General features: G+C 54.6%; 1 protein-coding gene across 7 annotated transcripts in view; it reads right to left on the bottom strand.

Annotated features, from left to right (window-relative positions):
• Positions 1-14,269, bottom strand: part of B3GNTL1 (UDP-GlcNAc:betaGal beta-1,3-N-acetylglucosaminyltransferase like 1) — a 140,243-nt gene that overhangs the window by 8,190 nt on the left and 117,784 nt on the right. For 2 of the 7 annotated variants that reach the window (XR_012328727.1, XR_012328730.1), the window contains 4 exons: positions 9,218-9,353; positions 9,062-9,130; positions 8,538-8,612; positions 1,428-7,602 (listed from right to left, as the gene is read on the bottom strand). Coding sequence is in view for 3 of the 7 variants with exons in the window: in XM_073798108.1 (XP_073654209.1) it covers positions 8,227-8,612; positions 9,218-9,353 (522 nt within the window). In the remaining 4 variants the exon portion in view is untranslated. Of the gene's footprint in view, positions 1-1,427; positions 8,613-9,061; positions 9,131-9,217; positions 9,354-14,269 lie in introns of those variants that run through there. The other 5 variants (XM_033847161.2, XR_012328729.1, XR_012328728.1 and 2 more) reach the window with 5 other exon arrangements.

The raw sequence follows: 14,269 nt of genomic DNA, 5'->3' as shown, positions 1-14,269 counted from the left end.
TGTGATGACAGAAATATCTTCAGGCAGATTCTGGGGGCAGATTCTAGTGGATAAAGCTTAGGGATCATTTTCCTGCTGCCAAGTGAATGCAGGTGCAAGAGACAATGTTGGGCAGAGAAAACTATAAACAACGACCATGTAACAAAAAGAACAACGGCTAATATGTAGATTTTTAAAAGCACGTAGAATTTCTTTTTAATGGACAGTAGTAGCATACAGTATAAAAATAAACGTGCATTTTTAGAAGGTCCTGTAGCCAGAACACTGATCCTCTTGCCTCTGACCAACACCTCGTGTGCTTTGGGAAGGGTCTTCCGAGACTCTGCATGCAGAGACCCTGATGCTTTTAAATCACCAAGGCGGGGAACTCTGACTCAGACATGACTCCACAATGAGGCCACTCCTGATTGTTCAGGCCCCCTGACCCTACTCGGACCCAGGAGTTACTGCCTTGTTCACATGAAGTTAGGGCAGGGCTCCCATCAGTGGGAATCATCACTCAACTCCAGCATTAATGGCACCAATGATTCAACACATCAATGATTTGTTCTTGGATCAAGGAGACAGGCCCCCGGGGGTAGCAGCCGTGCGTCACCTTTAGGGAAAAGCCATTGGCCTCCTGGGACCGAGAGACCAGATGCACAAAGGGACAATTCCAGATCGTGTCTCAACATAGAACTGTGTAGCCACTGGTCCCCAATGGCCAGGACGTGGTCACAACTGCCAGCTTCCCCAGTTCTAGCCATACATCCAACTTAGGACCAATCGGAGAAGGAGACTCACTCCCCTGACCGCTCACGCCCACGGCCCCCCCGCCAGGCACAGCGGGGCCTCCCCCTCTGCCCGCAGGTCTCTGCTGCGCTTGGTGAGGGGTCAGCTCCCTACCAGACAAGCCGTGAGCACGCAGCCCCTGTCCCCAGGGTGGGCCTTGTCTAGTTCCATGTCTCTCACACATGCGGCCCCCGCATGGATGGAGCCAGCCACCCACCCAGACATGGACCAGCCTTTCCACAGTGGCCAGAGCTGGGAAGGAGGCAGGCGCTGGGGAGCCGTGCAATGACTAGAACAAGTGACTAGAACGTCTGCCACAGACACGAGGGAGGCTCTCTGGGGAGGGTGCATTGTGCGGCCACGCCCTCTGCTCCATGTCTCCGTCTGTGGTATCTGTACACACGTGTGGACACGTGTCCGAGATACACGGTGGGGTGTGGACAACACCCCTCAGGCTTGTGCTCACGGCTGTGTGCTTTACCACACGTAAACCACACCTGATAAGAACACTAAGACACGCCCTCCTGGTGAAGGGGATTTGAGGGGCATCTGGGTGCCACCCTCCACCGGGCACGTTCCCCACTGGGGGCCACGGGGCCATCCTTCCCTACTTGCTCTCGACCCTGGGCTGCGGCTGCTGGGGGCCTCGTACATACCTGGGAGCAGCTGCCATGGGTCTGTCAGCTGAAGTGAAGGAAATCCCGGCCCTCCTGCAGGTGCAGTGACCTCAGATTGTCTTCAAATGCGCCCCCTGTGAGGTCCTGGGGGAGAAGCGACAGGTCTGACTCTATCCAGGCCTCCCCTGGCCTGCACTGGGGACCCCAAGAGCCTCCCTTGGGGGCCTGGGGTTTGGGGTTGCCTGTGGCCACCTGTTAGGTGGTCCACTATGAACTTCTGCTCCACTGCTAAAAGGAGAGGGTCCAGAAGGAGAAAAGTGCCGGAAGGGAACCTGTTGGCAGTTGGCCACAATGTCCCATAGGTCACCAGGGAGGCTGGGGGCAGGGGGTCCTCTGAGGTGCCTCCTGGCCTCGGCCCCTCCCCGCAGGAGGCAGCTGGCCCCCCACGGGGACTCGGGGGAGGAGATGAGGCTCATGGGCAGTCCCTTCCGCTCATTTCTTGGTCCAGGGCAGAGCCAGCTTCCCCTGTCCTGACTGATCCTGGGGTCTCCATGGTGGCCCCCTCGCCCCACCCCCATGGCCTCTGTAGGCCCACAGGTGGGAGGCAGCCCTGGGGACAGAAACTGTGACCCAACAGCCAGCTGCTGGCAGAGCCCCTCCCGCCTCCCGCTCCGTACCCACCCCCACGGCCGAGACAGGGGGCAGTCCCTGCCCACGTCTTCCCTGTACCCTTGTTGGTGCGGGACTTGGGGGTGGGTCCCCAAACTCTTCAGCTGGGCCCGTGCACTGGTGCTGCTTCGGCCGCCCTCCTGTGCGGGGCCACGGCGGGGTTTTGGGAAACATCTGCAGGCTCCTGTCCCTCGTCCCAGCGCCACCTGCCAGGTCCCCTCCTGCCTCCATAACCAACAAAGCGGGGGCCTCTCTGCCAGGACGTGGGAGGGGCTGCCTGACCACCACACTCCTTCCTGTTGGGTGTCATCCGTCTGTCCTTGGGCCCAACACAGGGAAACACCCTTGTCCTGGGCTGTTTCTGCTCCTCTTACTGCTGTTACCTGGGCTTTGCTAGAAGTATTTAAATGAAAACCATTCTACCTGGAAAACACCTGAAATTTCCACATTCTGTCCTCTACCTGCTGTCTGTTCTTAGCCCCCGTTTTCTCCTCCCATTATCTCTCTGCTTCCAAGTTTTCAAAGGAAATACACGTGGGTTCAGGGCCAGCCCAGCCACAGACCTGGGCTTGTAAAGGGGCCACCGGGAAGGTACTCATGTGTCCATGAGTGGACACACCCCCTTAAGAGAATTAAAAAGGTCAGACGTGAAACCAACAAGGACTAGAACCCAGAGGGTACAGAGGACTCCTCGGGTCAGGAGAAGACACACAATCCCGTGGACAAGAAGCTGATCAGAAACATCAGGACACAGGAAATCCACACGCCTGACAGATGCGGGAAAGGTCTTGGCCTCAGCAGGGATCAGATGGAAATGAACCCCACCGTCCAGTCGTGAGGCCTAGAGGGACCCCTCCCTCCCTGCCTCTGGGCGTGTCCCCTGGTCTGGCCTCCTGGGCGTTGTCTAGCGAAGCAGAAGACATGGCTACCCCATGACCCGTGAAGAGCGTCAGGACCCTCCATGAGAAGCTCTGGTGTGATGCCCACGGCTGGGTCCCGAAGCGCTAACGGGAAGAGGAAAGCAGGCCTCAAGCATGACGTGGAGGAGACCGGACCCCCAGAAACACAGCCAACTCTGTCACATGGCCCGCAGACATGCACTCCGCACCAAACGGATTAGCGGAGCAAGTACAGAATCGGGCGGCGCTGGGGGAGGGCACGTCGCCCGTTAAACTGTGCAGCCGGTTCTGGAACAGAGGCCGCAGAGTTTTCTTAAAGGGCAGATGGTTAGCATTTACGGCTTTGTGGCCATACGTCCTCTGTGTTCTAGTAAAACTTTATTTACAGAAGCAGCTGGTGGGCCACATTTAGGCCATTTTCCGAAGGTGTTAAGAATTCACAATAAAGTTTATTCAAACAAGAAAAACGTGAGAAAAGTTCTAAAAAGAATAATGAAGGAAGACTATCCTTACTCAGTGGTGAACATCATAAAGCTATAGTCAGTAATGGTGCATGACAGATGCGTAGAAAAAGGCCAAGACTCCAGAAACAGCTCCAAATCCACATGCATACCCAACACACACAGATGCCATTTCCTGACTGGAAAAGATGAGGGTTTCTCACCAAATGATGTTAGGACCACTGAGGACCCAAACAGAAAGAAGAAAGTCTGGATCCCTATGATAATCTTTATAACAAAATAAATTCCAGTTGTACCAAAAATATAAGGAAAAAACAGGAGTCTGAGGACCAGACTTGGATAATGTTTTTTTAAATATCACAGTGAGAAATGATTGTCTTAGAATGAATAAAACCCCCAAAAGCCATAAAAGGAAAAATTAATTTGATTATATCCAAATAACAAACTTCTAAACGGCAAAAGATATAGATTCAGTTAAATGACACAGAAAAATCTGCAACATCACAGACAGTGGTTTGTTTCTGTTACTGTATAAAGAAAACTACTGAGACCAATAGAGAAATGGGCCAATGACAAGGGTAAGGTACCAAAAGGGAAATAAAGATGAATACGAATACATGAAGAGATGCCCTCCTTACTCACAATATGACGTTGCCAACTGGAACCATAAACTTATTGCTTTTCACCTGTGGTTTGCAAAGGTGGAAGGTTTGGTCACAGCGCTGGAGAAGGGTCATGGTGCGGGCAGGGTGTGTGAACTGGCTCAGCCTCCAGGGGCAGAATGGCTGGTCTCACGACCGATGGCGGGCACATTCTTTGACCAGCACCTTTCAGACATTTATCCCATATGTGTAGCCACTTGAGCAAAATTATGCACATATAAAGATATCCACGGCAGCATTATTCCTAACGGTGAACAGTAAAACTGGCCTAAAGGTACATCGATAAGTAACTGGATAATAAATGTATGAAACACCCATATAATCGCGTGGGATGCAGATGTTTTTTAAGTGAGGTACATGAATCCCTCAGAAGCTCCTGCAGCCAGCGATGAAGGTGTTCCTGCGAGCAGAACGGACCCTGGACCTGAGCCTCGGGAAACACGTTAAACCACAAGCCGGTTTCGTCAACAAACAGATTGTAAGAAAGCAAGGGAGACAAAGGTCACACTGGGTCTGCATTCCAACAGGCAAGTATGAAAAGATAGAACATGTCTACAAGGCAGTTAGAGAGATTTCAACACTGATGGGATATCTGGAAATTTGGGGTGACATAGTGGTATTATGGTAGATTTTTTAGCTTTTAATCTTTTCAGGAAACAATAATGAAGAAATGAGGCTAGAATTTGCCTCACTCCCAGGTTGGGGGAGTTGGGGCTTGGGGCTGGCTTCTTTGCTTTGGCTGAAACGTGCTGGAAAGTTTCCTTCATAAAAAGATAACAGAGTTGGGTGGCACCAGCGGATTTATATGGAATTAACTCCAAGATATACTATTATGTGAAAAAAGCGAAATAAAGAAGTATGTATGACATGCTGCTGTTTGTTAAAAAGAAAAATCACATACACCTTTGTGTTTCTACCCCTAGGCCCTCTAAGGAAACAAAGTGGGTGACAGGGATGGGTTCCTTCCCACCCAAAGTCTGCTCTCTGGGAAGGGTTTGCATGGGTGGGGGTGTTCCCTTCGTGGCAACTTTGGGTCCCTGAGAAGTAGACCCTTAAGAGAGCCTATCTCTGAAAAGCTAGGTATCATTTGTGTAGAATTAAAACTTTCATTTTACAACGGCTCCTTGCAGCCCCATAATCATTCATCCAATTCCCCTGGCAACTTGAACACTGTTTGTCTTGGCCTCTCAGGAAACTGCTTTCAAACCAGGAAACCCAAAGCCAGGTGGGTCTATCCCTGTGGCAGGCAGGCCCCAGATGGCCACGAGCCTGCCTCATTGCACCCACATCCCGTGGAACCCCCTTCCCTGGTATGTCACTTCTGTGATTAGGTCACACGTTAGTGTGACGTATGTCTTGCTACTGACCCTGCCCCTTGCTGGCTTTCATAGAATAAGCTGCCATGGTTGGCGGGCCTGCAGAGCAAACAGCCGGCAAAGCACTGAGGCCCTCGGCCAACACCCTGGAGATCTGACTCCTGCCAAGGACCACAAGAGCTTGGAAGCAGGTCTGCCCCAGGCGAGCCTCTTGATGAGACATCATCACCGGCAGACACCACCACGCTCACCTGAAGCTGAAAGCCACCTGTGGTGCCTGGACTTATGACCCACAGAAACGTGAGGAAGTAAACATGTGCTGTTTGAGGCTAAGTTTGTAGTTTGTTATGTAGTGACAGTTAAATAATGCAGGTTCAAGCTGGCAAGCAGTCAAACAGAAGAAAACCTCAAGGTGACACGTTGGGACTGGAGCCACCCGGCTGCCTGGCCCTGGGACACTCAGTGTACAGCCACCTGCAAAAGCACAAAGCTGGCCCCTACCTGACCCCACACACAAACAGCAACTCAAAATGGGTCCAAGACCTACATGAAGGAGCTGAAACCATAAAACCCTTAAGAAAAAAGTACAGGGGTAAATCTTCATGACTCTAGATTGGGTGGTGGTTTCTTAGCCTTGACACCCAAAACAGAAATCAAATTACAAATAGATAAAATGGACTTTGTCAAAGTTAAGCACTTTTTGTGCATCAAAGGACACCGTCAAGAGAATGAAAAGACAGCCCACAGGATGGGAGAAAATATTTGCCAATGCATCCAGTTGGGGACTTGAGTCTAGAAATATAGAGAACTCTGAGGACTCAACAAAAAGACAGCCCGATTAGAAAATGGGTGAAGGACCTGAACAGACACTTCTCCACAGGAGGCAGACACGTGGCTAACAGATGCTCCATGTCCTCCGTTGTCAGGGAGACGCAAACGGAAACCGCCGTGAGAGCCGCTCATCCACCAGGATGGCCTTGACGAACAAACATGTCACGAGGTGGGCAAGGATACGAGAAACTGGAACCTTTGGGCAGCAGGGGGTGGGGGGGCATAAGTCATCCTAAGACCAGTGATTCCACCCCAGCTCTGCATCCGAGAGAACTGAAAACACGTCCACATGGAAATCTGACCTGAATTTTCACACGGCCTCATTCAAACTGACAAAGCCTGTTGTGCCCATGAGATTCTGTTCTGGTCCAAGTGTTCAGCTCACCTATGACCGTGCAAAGTCTCCACCAACTGAGCAGAGGAAACCACACCTCTACTGCCTCACAGTTTCTGTGGGGCTGGAGCTCAGGGCTGGGCCTGGCCATGCAGGGACCAGCTGGGACCCTGAGGCCACTCCTGGCACCAGGCTCCTGGGGTCAGCCTGTTCTCACGCCCGTTTTCCCGACAGTTGGGTAACTTCTCCAAAGTGGCAACTCAAGTGAGGGGCAGAATCAGGACATCCAGCCTGTTCTCCGGTCCTGCATGGGACCCCACCTGACCAACACTCTACAACGCCCGCTGTCCCCCATGTCTGAGCTCGGGCCCCATGGGAGCACAGCCTCAGGGAGGTGACATTCCCCATCAGGATGCACTGGCCTGGTGAGGCCCCTGTGGAGGCGCCTGGGCCACACGGCAAACCGCAGTTAGAAGCTGTGAGTAACACCAGTCAGTGCAGAAGGGGGTCTGGGATCTTAAAAACAGCCACCAACAGAGGGCTCCCCCCTTCTCTGGCACCCTCCACGTACACGTGGAGCCACCCTTGCTATGAACATGCGTAGGGGCCGCAGGCTCCCTGAGCCCAAGGCTGGTGAGAGTCTGCACGTGATGTGGGGTGAGAGGCATGTTCTGCTTGGTTCCCCACTGCTGTTGGCGAACGCTGGCAAATGAACATGCACCTGCTTCCCTTCCGCTAAAGCCACTGCCTTCAGGAAGGCCTCTGGCCTGGCACCCTGTTTACCAAGGTTTCAACCTCAGAGGCTGGAAACTGCTGGAAGCAGTGGACTGTGTCCCCAACTATGCGTCATCCCACGTCCCCAGTGGCACAGCACAGGGACCTGCTCACCCATCCACTACTGTCCCCTCTTGACCCTTTGGGGCAGCCCCGCCCCACATGAGCCAACCTGGGCCCTGTAGTCCTGGTGGATTAAGGACACTTTATACTTGCATTTGTGATAATCTTTCTGACCGCGGGGAGGAATTTCCAAAACAGGAGGACACTAAAAGTGTTCATCACAAGAGAAAAATTGATAAATGTACTGTGTTAAAAATAAGCTTTTCACGGGACTTCCCTGGTGGTCCAGCAGGTAAGACTCCACTCTCCTAATGCAGGGGGCCTAGTGGGGGAACTAGATCCCACAGGCATGCTGCACCTAAGAGTTCGCATGCCGCACCTAAAAGATCCCACATGCCGCAACCACGACCCAGCGCTGCATGCATGCGTGCATGCATAAATAAATAAAATTAAGTTTTTCTGGGAAGAACCTGTGAAAAGACAAGTCACAACTGGGAGAAAACATCTAAACACTAGTCGACCAAGGGCCAGCACCACTCAATGCAGAGCTCCCGGAAACCAAGGAGAAGAGATGGACAGGCCAGCAGGGCGCGGGCGAGGGCTCCAAAATCAGGAGAACGTCCCCATCACCAGAGCCCACCAGCAGGCTTCGTGGTGGGAACTTGCACACCAGGAAACGGGACCCACTCAGGGGAGGAGGGAGTTCAAGCACACGGGCCTCTCTGCAGGACCCCAGCGTTGGGCCCAGAGCCAAGAAACGAGCACCTGTCCTGCGTGGCCGCAAATAGAAAAGGCAAGGGGTTGATGGAGAAAACCGCTGGGACGGCAGTCACCTGGCAGGGATTGGGGGGATGCAGGGCTGGCGCAGGTGCTTCTGGGCGGCCTTGTCCCCTGCAGCTCTCATGGGAAATGCAACCTGCCTCATGGGGCACCATCGCCGCCACCTCCCCCAACACCCCGGGCCTGGCTGGAGGTGGCCCTGTTGTCTCCTGTCCCTGCCCCCATGCGGATCACTCTCCTGGCCCCCCAGAGCGGCAGTCATCACCTCCCATCCTAGCCCACAGCTTCCTGGTGGACACAACATACCACCTCCTGACCCTGGGGCTGTCCCAGCCACACATGCCCCAGCCTGACACTCACCAGCTTCACGCAGATGACAAAGGGTGGCTGTGCGGCTCGGAAGTGCAGGACCGGGACCCGGGGCTTGGGCCTTTCCTGAGAGGAGAGAAGAGCCACAGGCTGCTCCACCTTGCTCCCCAGTCCCCCACCTCTGCCCTGCTCACAGCTCGATGCCCTCAGACAGGCGCCCGGGCCACAGCCAGACCCAGGGCTGGACCTGGTCTCCAGCACCTCCACCCAGCCACCTATGGCTGCCACAGGACTAACCTGAGGTGGGCAGCAGACAGACCCAAGCCTGCAAGGAGCACCTTCCAGCAGGGACAGGGGCAGGTGGGGGCAGGCACGGGTGCCCTCTGGGGTCCTGGAGACCCCAGGAGCCTGAGGGCTGCATCTGCCAGGCCTGGCAGCTGTCTGGGCCCAGATGGCCTTTCCCAAGGAGGAAGGTTCTGGGCAGTGTCTACTCCAAAGGCCCAGGACGGCACCCCAGAGTGCAGTGTGGGTGGCTGCTGTGCGTGACCACGGGGCTCGGTGGGGAGGGGGCGTACCTGAGAGTCCTCATAGCAGTAGAAGCCCTTCTTGATCTTGTTCTCGTCCACATCGCAGAAGGCGACCACCTAGGGAGGACCCAGGACGCCAGCCTCAGGGGCAGTGGGGGCAGTGCTGCTGGATGGGGGAGGGGTGGGACAAGGGGTGGGCCCCACCTTGCACCGTGACCCTGCCGTCAGGCTGCGGTAGAGCCGGCGGCCCTGCCGGCCCGCATTCCAGATGGTGAAGGTTGCCCAGTGGGGCAGGGCCCACTCTTCCAGGAAGCGGACGCGGTGGGTCCAGATGGTGGTCCTGTGGGGGATGGGGGTTTAGGGGTCGTGACCCAGGAGGGCAGGGCCTCCAAGCGCCCCAGGCCTTCCTCCCCCCACCCCTGAGCCTGCCCACAAGTCCCCCTGGTTTGGGGCCCCTGGGGCAGCGCTGCAGCTGTTGGCTGAGTGACTGAACCAAGGAGGCCAGGACCAGAAGGTCGCACCCCTCACCCACCCTCACAACCGGTACACATGGATCCTCGGACGTGCTGAGCTCACGTCCACACACTCAAGAAGCGTGCGGGACACCAGGCACAGAGCTTGGGGAGCCCAAGGAAAACCCAGCCACGCTGACGTCCGGCACCTACGACCATGGTAAACATGACCTGGACGTGACTCTCCACCTCGAGTGGCCACATGGAAGGGGCCACAGTGTCCTGTGGAAGCTGTGCAGATGGCGGGGTCACCTTCCCCAGGTGGGACCCCCTCCCTTGGCCCCTTGCCACATGCAGACCTGAGGTCCAGGCCGGCCCTTGGGGTCTGCAGCTGCCCGAGTCCCAGTGCCTGGAGACAACAGCATGTCAGCTGTCTCCAGGTTAAAGTGGTTGGACACAGGGACAGGACCCAAGGCGCAGGGGTGAAAGCATCACTTAAGAATCGGGAAGGTTAAGGGGGAGCTTCTGCAGGTACACAGTGGACCAAACTTGACCCTGGTCTTCCTTTCCAGAGAAACCTCTGATGTAAGGAAAGGCGGCACACCCTTGTATAAAATCACAGTTTACACCTGGAAGTGCCCTCCGTGGACCCTCTCACGGAGCCCCAAGACCTACTGTTCTAGGCCAGGCGCAGACCTGCTGCAGCTCCCCCACGTTCTACAGTGTGGGTTCAGTTCCTTCCTGGTGTCTGGCCCGGGGCTCTGTGTGGCAAGTGTTGAACCCGTAGTTCAGCAGCCACTGCCCTGCTGCCTTCTCTGTGGCAACCAGCTTTGAGGGTCCCACAAGGTATCTCAGGGGAGCAGCTCCTCCAGGTGAGAGTGTGGGGTCCATGGACACAACACAGTGATGCCCACTCTAATGCAACTGGGCACCAGTGTCCGCCTGCCCAGGGGTGGGCTCTGGATGCTGGGCTCCTCCTGTGGTCGGTCCACCCACCTCCCACTTGAAATGTCTCAGTTAGGGTTGTGCTGAGCAGCCATAATTTCAGTGGTCGGCGGGTACTGGGGCTTGCGAAGGTGAATAAGGTGAATAACTCCCCAGTCCGGGCCACTCAGCACAAGCTAGACACACTCCAGCCCAAACAAGACACCATCAGGTGCAGCACTCAACACGCAGCTTTGGCAGCATCCAAGGAACGAAGGACAATTCTGAGAACAAAACAACTGAGCTTCCTGCAAATGAGCTCTGACAAACCCACGAGACGCTGACAGTGGGGAAGAGAGGGGGCGGGCCCCGGGTCCCCACCAGCAGCGGGACCTGCGCCACGCTCCAGGCCCTGCCTGGGACCCCAGGGGGTGCGCCTACCACCACAGGGCAGCAGGAGACAAGGGACCACAGACATCTGGGCAGGTCTCGCTCTCTGCTCCACGGTTTCCTCTCCGGCTCCTACTTTTTAAATTACTTTTGTTGGCAAAAGGTCTGGCCGCTTCTATGACTTAATTGCTTCTCTCCTTAACCAGTCAACTCTCTTCAATTTCATGAACAGTTCAATGAAACTGCCCAAAAAAATGCCCAAAGGTTTTGGGGACACTTATAAGGAAATGAAATGGCCCAACGAGGACTCCACTTACTGCTCAGGGACCAGGACAGTGTGGGGCCCGCACCAGCGTGACCACCAGACGCAGGGGTGACGGGCCGGGTCTGAGCAGCGCAGGGTGCCTCACCTGGAGACGGTGCCTGTGGGAGGGACAGAGCTGACCCCCACCTCCCACCACCTGCGGAGTGGATCTGGAGGGACTGGGGGTCCTGAGGGTACAGCCCCTGCCTTGCGCCCTCCCTGTGCCTCCGGAGTCTGGTCTCTGGTCTGAGGACACAACTCAGAAACTGCCACCAATACCTCCGTGTTGTGGACAGTGAGACCCTTCCTGCCGCCGCTGTCCTGCAGGTCCCTTTCTCCACCGTGCTGCTCAGTTATTTATTCGGGAGAACAGCCCAGGTGTGTCCTTCCTGCCACTCTTACCCCTGCGAGGAGGCTCCGCCGAGGGCTGGGTGTGTGGGAGCTGCTCACACGTTTTCTCAGACCCACAGGTCGGCATTTCCAGAACCTTCTGGAAAGCAGGGCAGTGTCAGGGATGCACACTGCACCAGGAGGCAGCAGGCCGGAGGCGGGGGCGGGGAGCAGTGGCGTGTGTGGACCCTCAGCAGCAGGACGGCAGGAAGGTCCACGCGGTGACGAAGACAGAGGAGCAACGTCACCACACGGAGCTCAGCCCTGAGGGTGAGCAGCACAGCGACTTCGGGAAGAATGAGGCAGAACGTTGCCACCGACACCACATTTTTAAAGAGGGAAAGCACACCGTTTAGAGGACATCACGTGTGGTCAAAGTATAAAGAAATGGATCTTATGGCAAATAAACATCCCACTCAGGACACCACGAAATGGAACCTGGGAGATGCAGGAGGTTTGGGGAAATGGGTAACTTTTTGTTTTAAAGATGATTCCTTATGCCTCTGGCTGTCGGAAGTATTTCATAGTGAAAATTGTTAAATGATATAAATGCTGATCATTCTCAATGTAAAAGGTAAAGGCCACGATTCAGGGAGCCTCTCAAACAGAGGGCTCTTTAAGAGAGAGTCTGAAGGAATTCAATTATTGACAAGCCTGAGGGTGTAATTAGCGCTCCTTGCTCTGTGAGGTTTTGCTGCTCAAAGACTTTAATCCAACACAGAAACTAACATGAGATCACCTCTTTTAGGTTGTGGGTGGCAAAGCCTCACGCTGCAAAAAGAGGGGAAAAAAAGTCTCAACATAAAAGAATTATCGCATGAAAACAGAATGAGGGTGTGTGTAGCACAAGCCGTCTGGCTGGCTGCCTGGCCCCCCAGATACATGAGCACCCGCCACACCATGGGTGGGGAGCAGGGCACCACCAGGGTCATCACAGACATGCCTTCACGTTGCCTTGCTTCACAGGAGCTCAAGGTGAGGACACATGTACGTGAACCTTCAGGAACAATGGAAGAGATCCTAGTTGTCCAGGCGCTTCTCAGCTCTGCAGAGGATCCCAGGTGTCCAGGCACTTCTCAGCCCTGCAGAGGATCCCAGGTGTCCGGGCACTTCTCAGCCCTGCAGAGGATCCCAGGTGTCCGGGCACTTCTCAGCCCTGCAGAGGATCCCAGGTGTCCGGGCACTTCTCAGCCCTGCAGAGGATCCCAGGTGTCCGGGCACTTCTCAGCCCTGCAGAGGATCCCAGGTGTCCCGGCACTTCTCAGCCCTGCAGAGGATCCCAGGTGTCCCGGCACTTCTCAGCTCTGCAGAGGATCCCAGGTGTCCAGGCGCTTCTCAGCCCTGCAGAGGATCCCAGGTGTCCGGGCACTTCTCAGCTCTGCAGAGGATCCCAGGTGTCCAGGAACTTCTTAGCCCTGCAGAGGATCCCAGGTGTCCCGGCATTTCTCAGCTCTGCAGAGGATCCCAGGTGTCCAGGCGCTTCTCAGTTCTGCAGAGGATCCCAGGTGTCCGGGCATTTCTCAGCTCTGCAGAGGATCCCAGGTGTCCAGGCGCTTCTCAGCTCTGCAGAGGATCCCAGGTGTCCCGGCACTTCTCAGCTCTGCAGAGGATCCCAGATGTCCCGGCATTTCTCAGCCCTGCAGAGGATCCCAGGTGTCCAGGCGCTTCTCAGCTCTGCAGAGGACCCCAGGTGTCCAGGCATTTCTCAGCCCTGCAGAGGATCCCAGGTGTCCAGGCGCTTTTCAGCTCTGCAGAGGATCCCAGGTGTCCGGGCACTTCTGAGCTCTGCAGAGGATCCCAGGTGTCCGGGCATTTCTCAGCTCTGCAGAGGATCCCAGATGTCTGGGCATTTCTCAGCTCTGCAGAGGATCCCAGGTGTCCGGGCATTTCTTAGCTCTGCAGAGGATCCCAGGTGTCCAGGCGCTTCTCAGCCCTGCACAGGATCCCAGGTGTCTGGGCACTTCTCAGCTCTGCAGAGGATCCCAGGTGTCCCGGCATTTCTGAGCTCTACAGAAGATTCGTGCCCAGAAAACCATCTTTGTACTTTATTCACCCAGTTTCCAACTCCGTTTATGGATTGTGGGAAAGTGGTTACTTCCTTGAAGAAACACTTGCCAGAAATTTTAAAAATTTTAATGAAATTCACGTAGAGTAAGAGCAAGGATCTTAAGTGTGCATACAAGTCAGACGGTTATGACAAACATGCATATCCGTGTAACCAACACACCTGTCAAGAGGTGGGACACTTCTACCACCCCAGAAAGCTCTCTTGTATCTCCTTTCCCCTGAGAATACCACAGTCTCGTTTCTATCACTGTGGACTAGTTCTGCCTGTTGGAGAACTCTGTACAAGTGGAAGCCACAGTATGCATGCTTTTGTATCTGATTTCTTTTACTAACCATATATTTTTTTGACATTAATCCCCGTTCTTGCAGGTATCAGTCGTTTGTTTTCTTCTAGTGCTGAGGAGTGTTCCGTTACAGCAGTGTTTATCCACCACCTGCTGATGGGCATCTGGGTTGTTCCCATTCTTGGCTACTAATAGAGAAATGTTGAGCAATCTATTAATTTCTCTTGGAGAAACACCTAGACATGGAATTGCTGGGGCATAGGGCAGGTATCAATTAAATTAAGAAAATAAGGGCCAACAGTTTTCCAAAGAGGATGTACTGTGCTTACACTCCTGAGAACAATGTATACGTGTCCTCAGCATGATTGGGAATTGCAGACGTTAATTTTAACCCTTCTTGTGGGTGTGCAGAGTTTAATTTGCATTCTCTGATAATGATGAAACC

Source organism: Tursiops truncatus, chromosome 20 (genome assembly GCF_011762595.2).
Source record: "Tursiops truncatus isolate mTurTru1 chromosome 20, mTurTru1.mat.Y, whole genome shotgun sequence".
In the NCBI taxonomy this organism is placed as follows: Eukaryota; Metazoa; Chordata; class Mammalia; order Artiodactyla; family Delphinidae; genus Tursiops; species Tursiops truncatus.
This window is presented reverse-complemented; position numbering and strand designations above follow the sequence as displayed.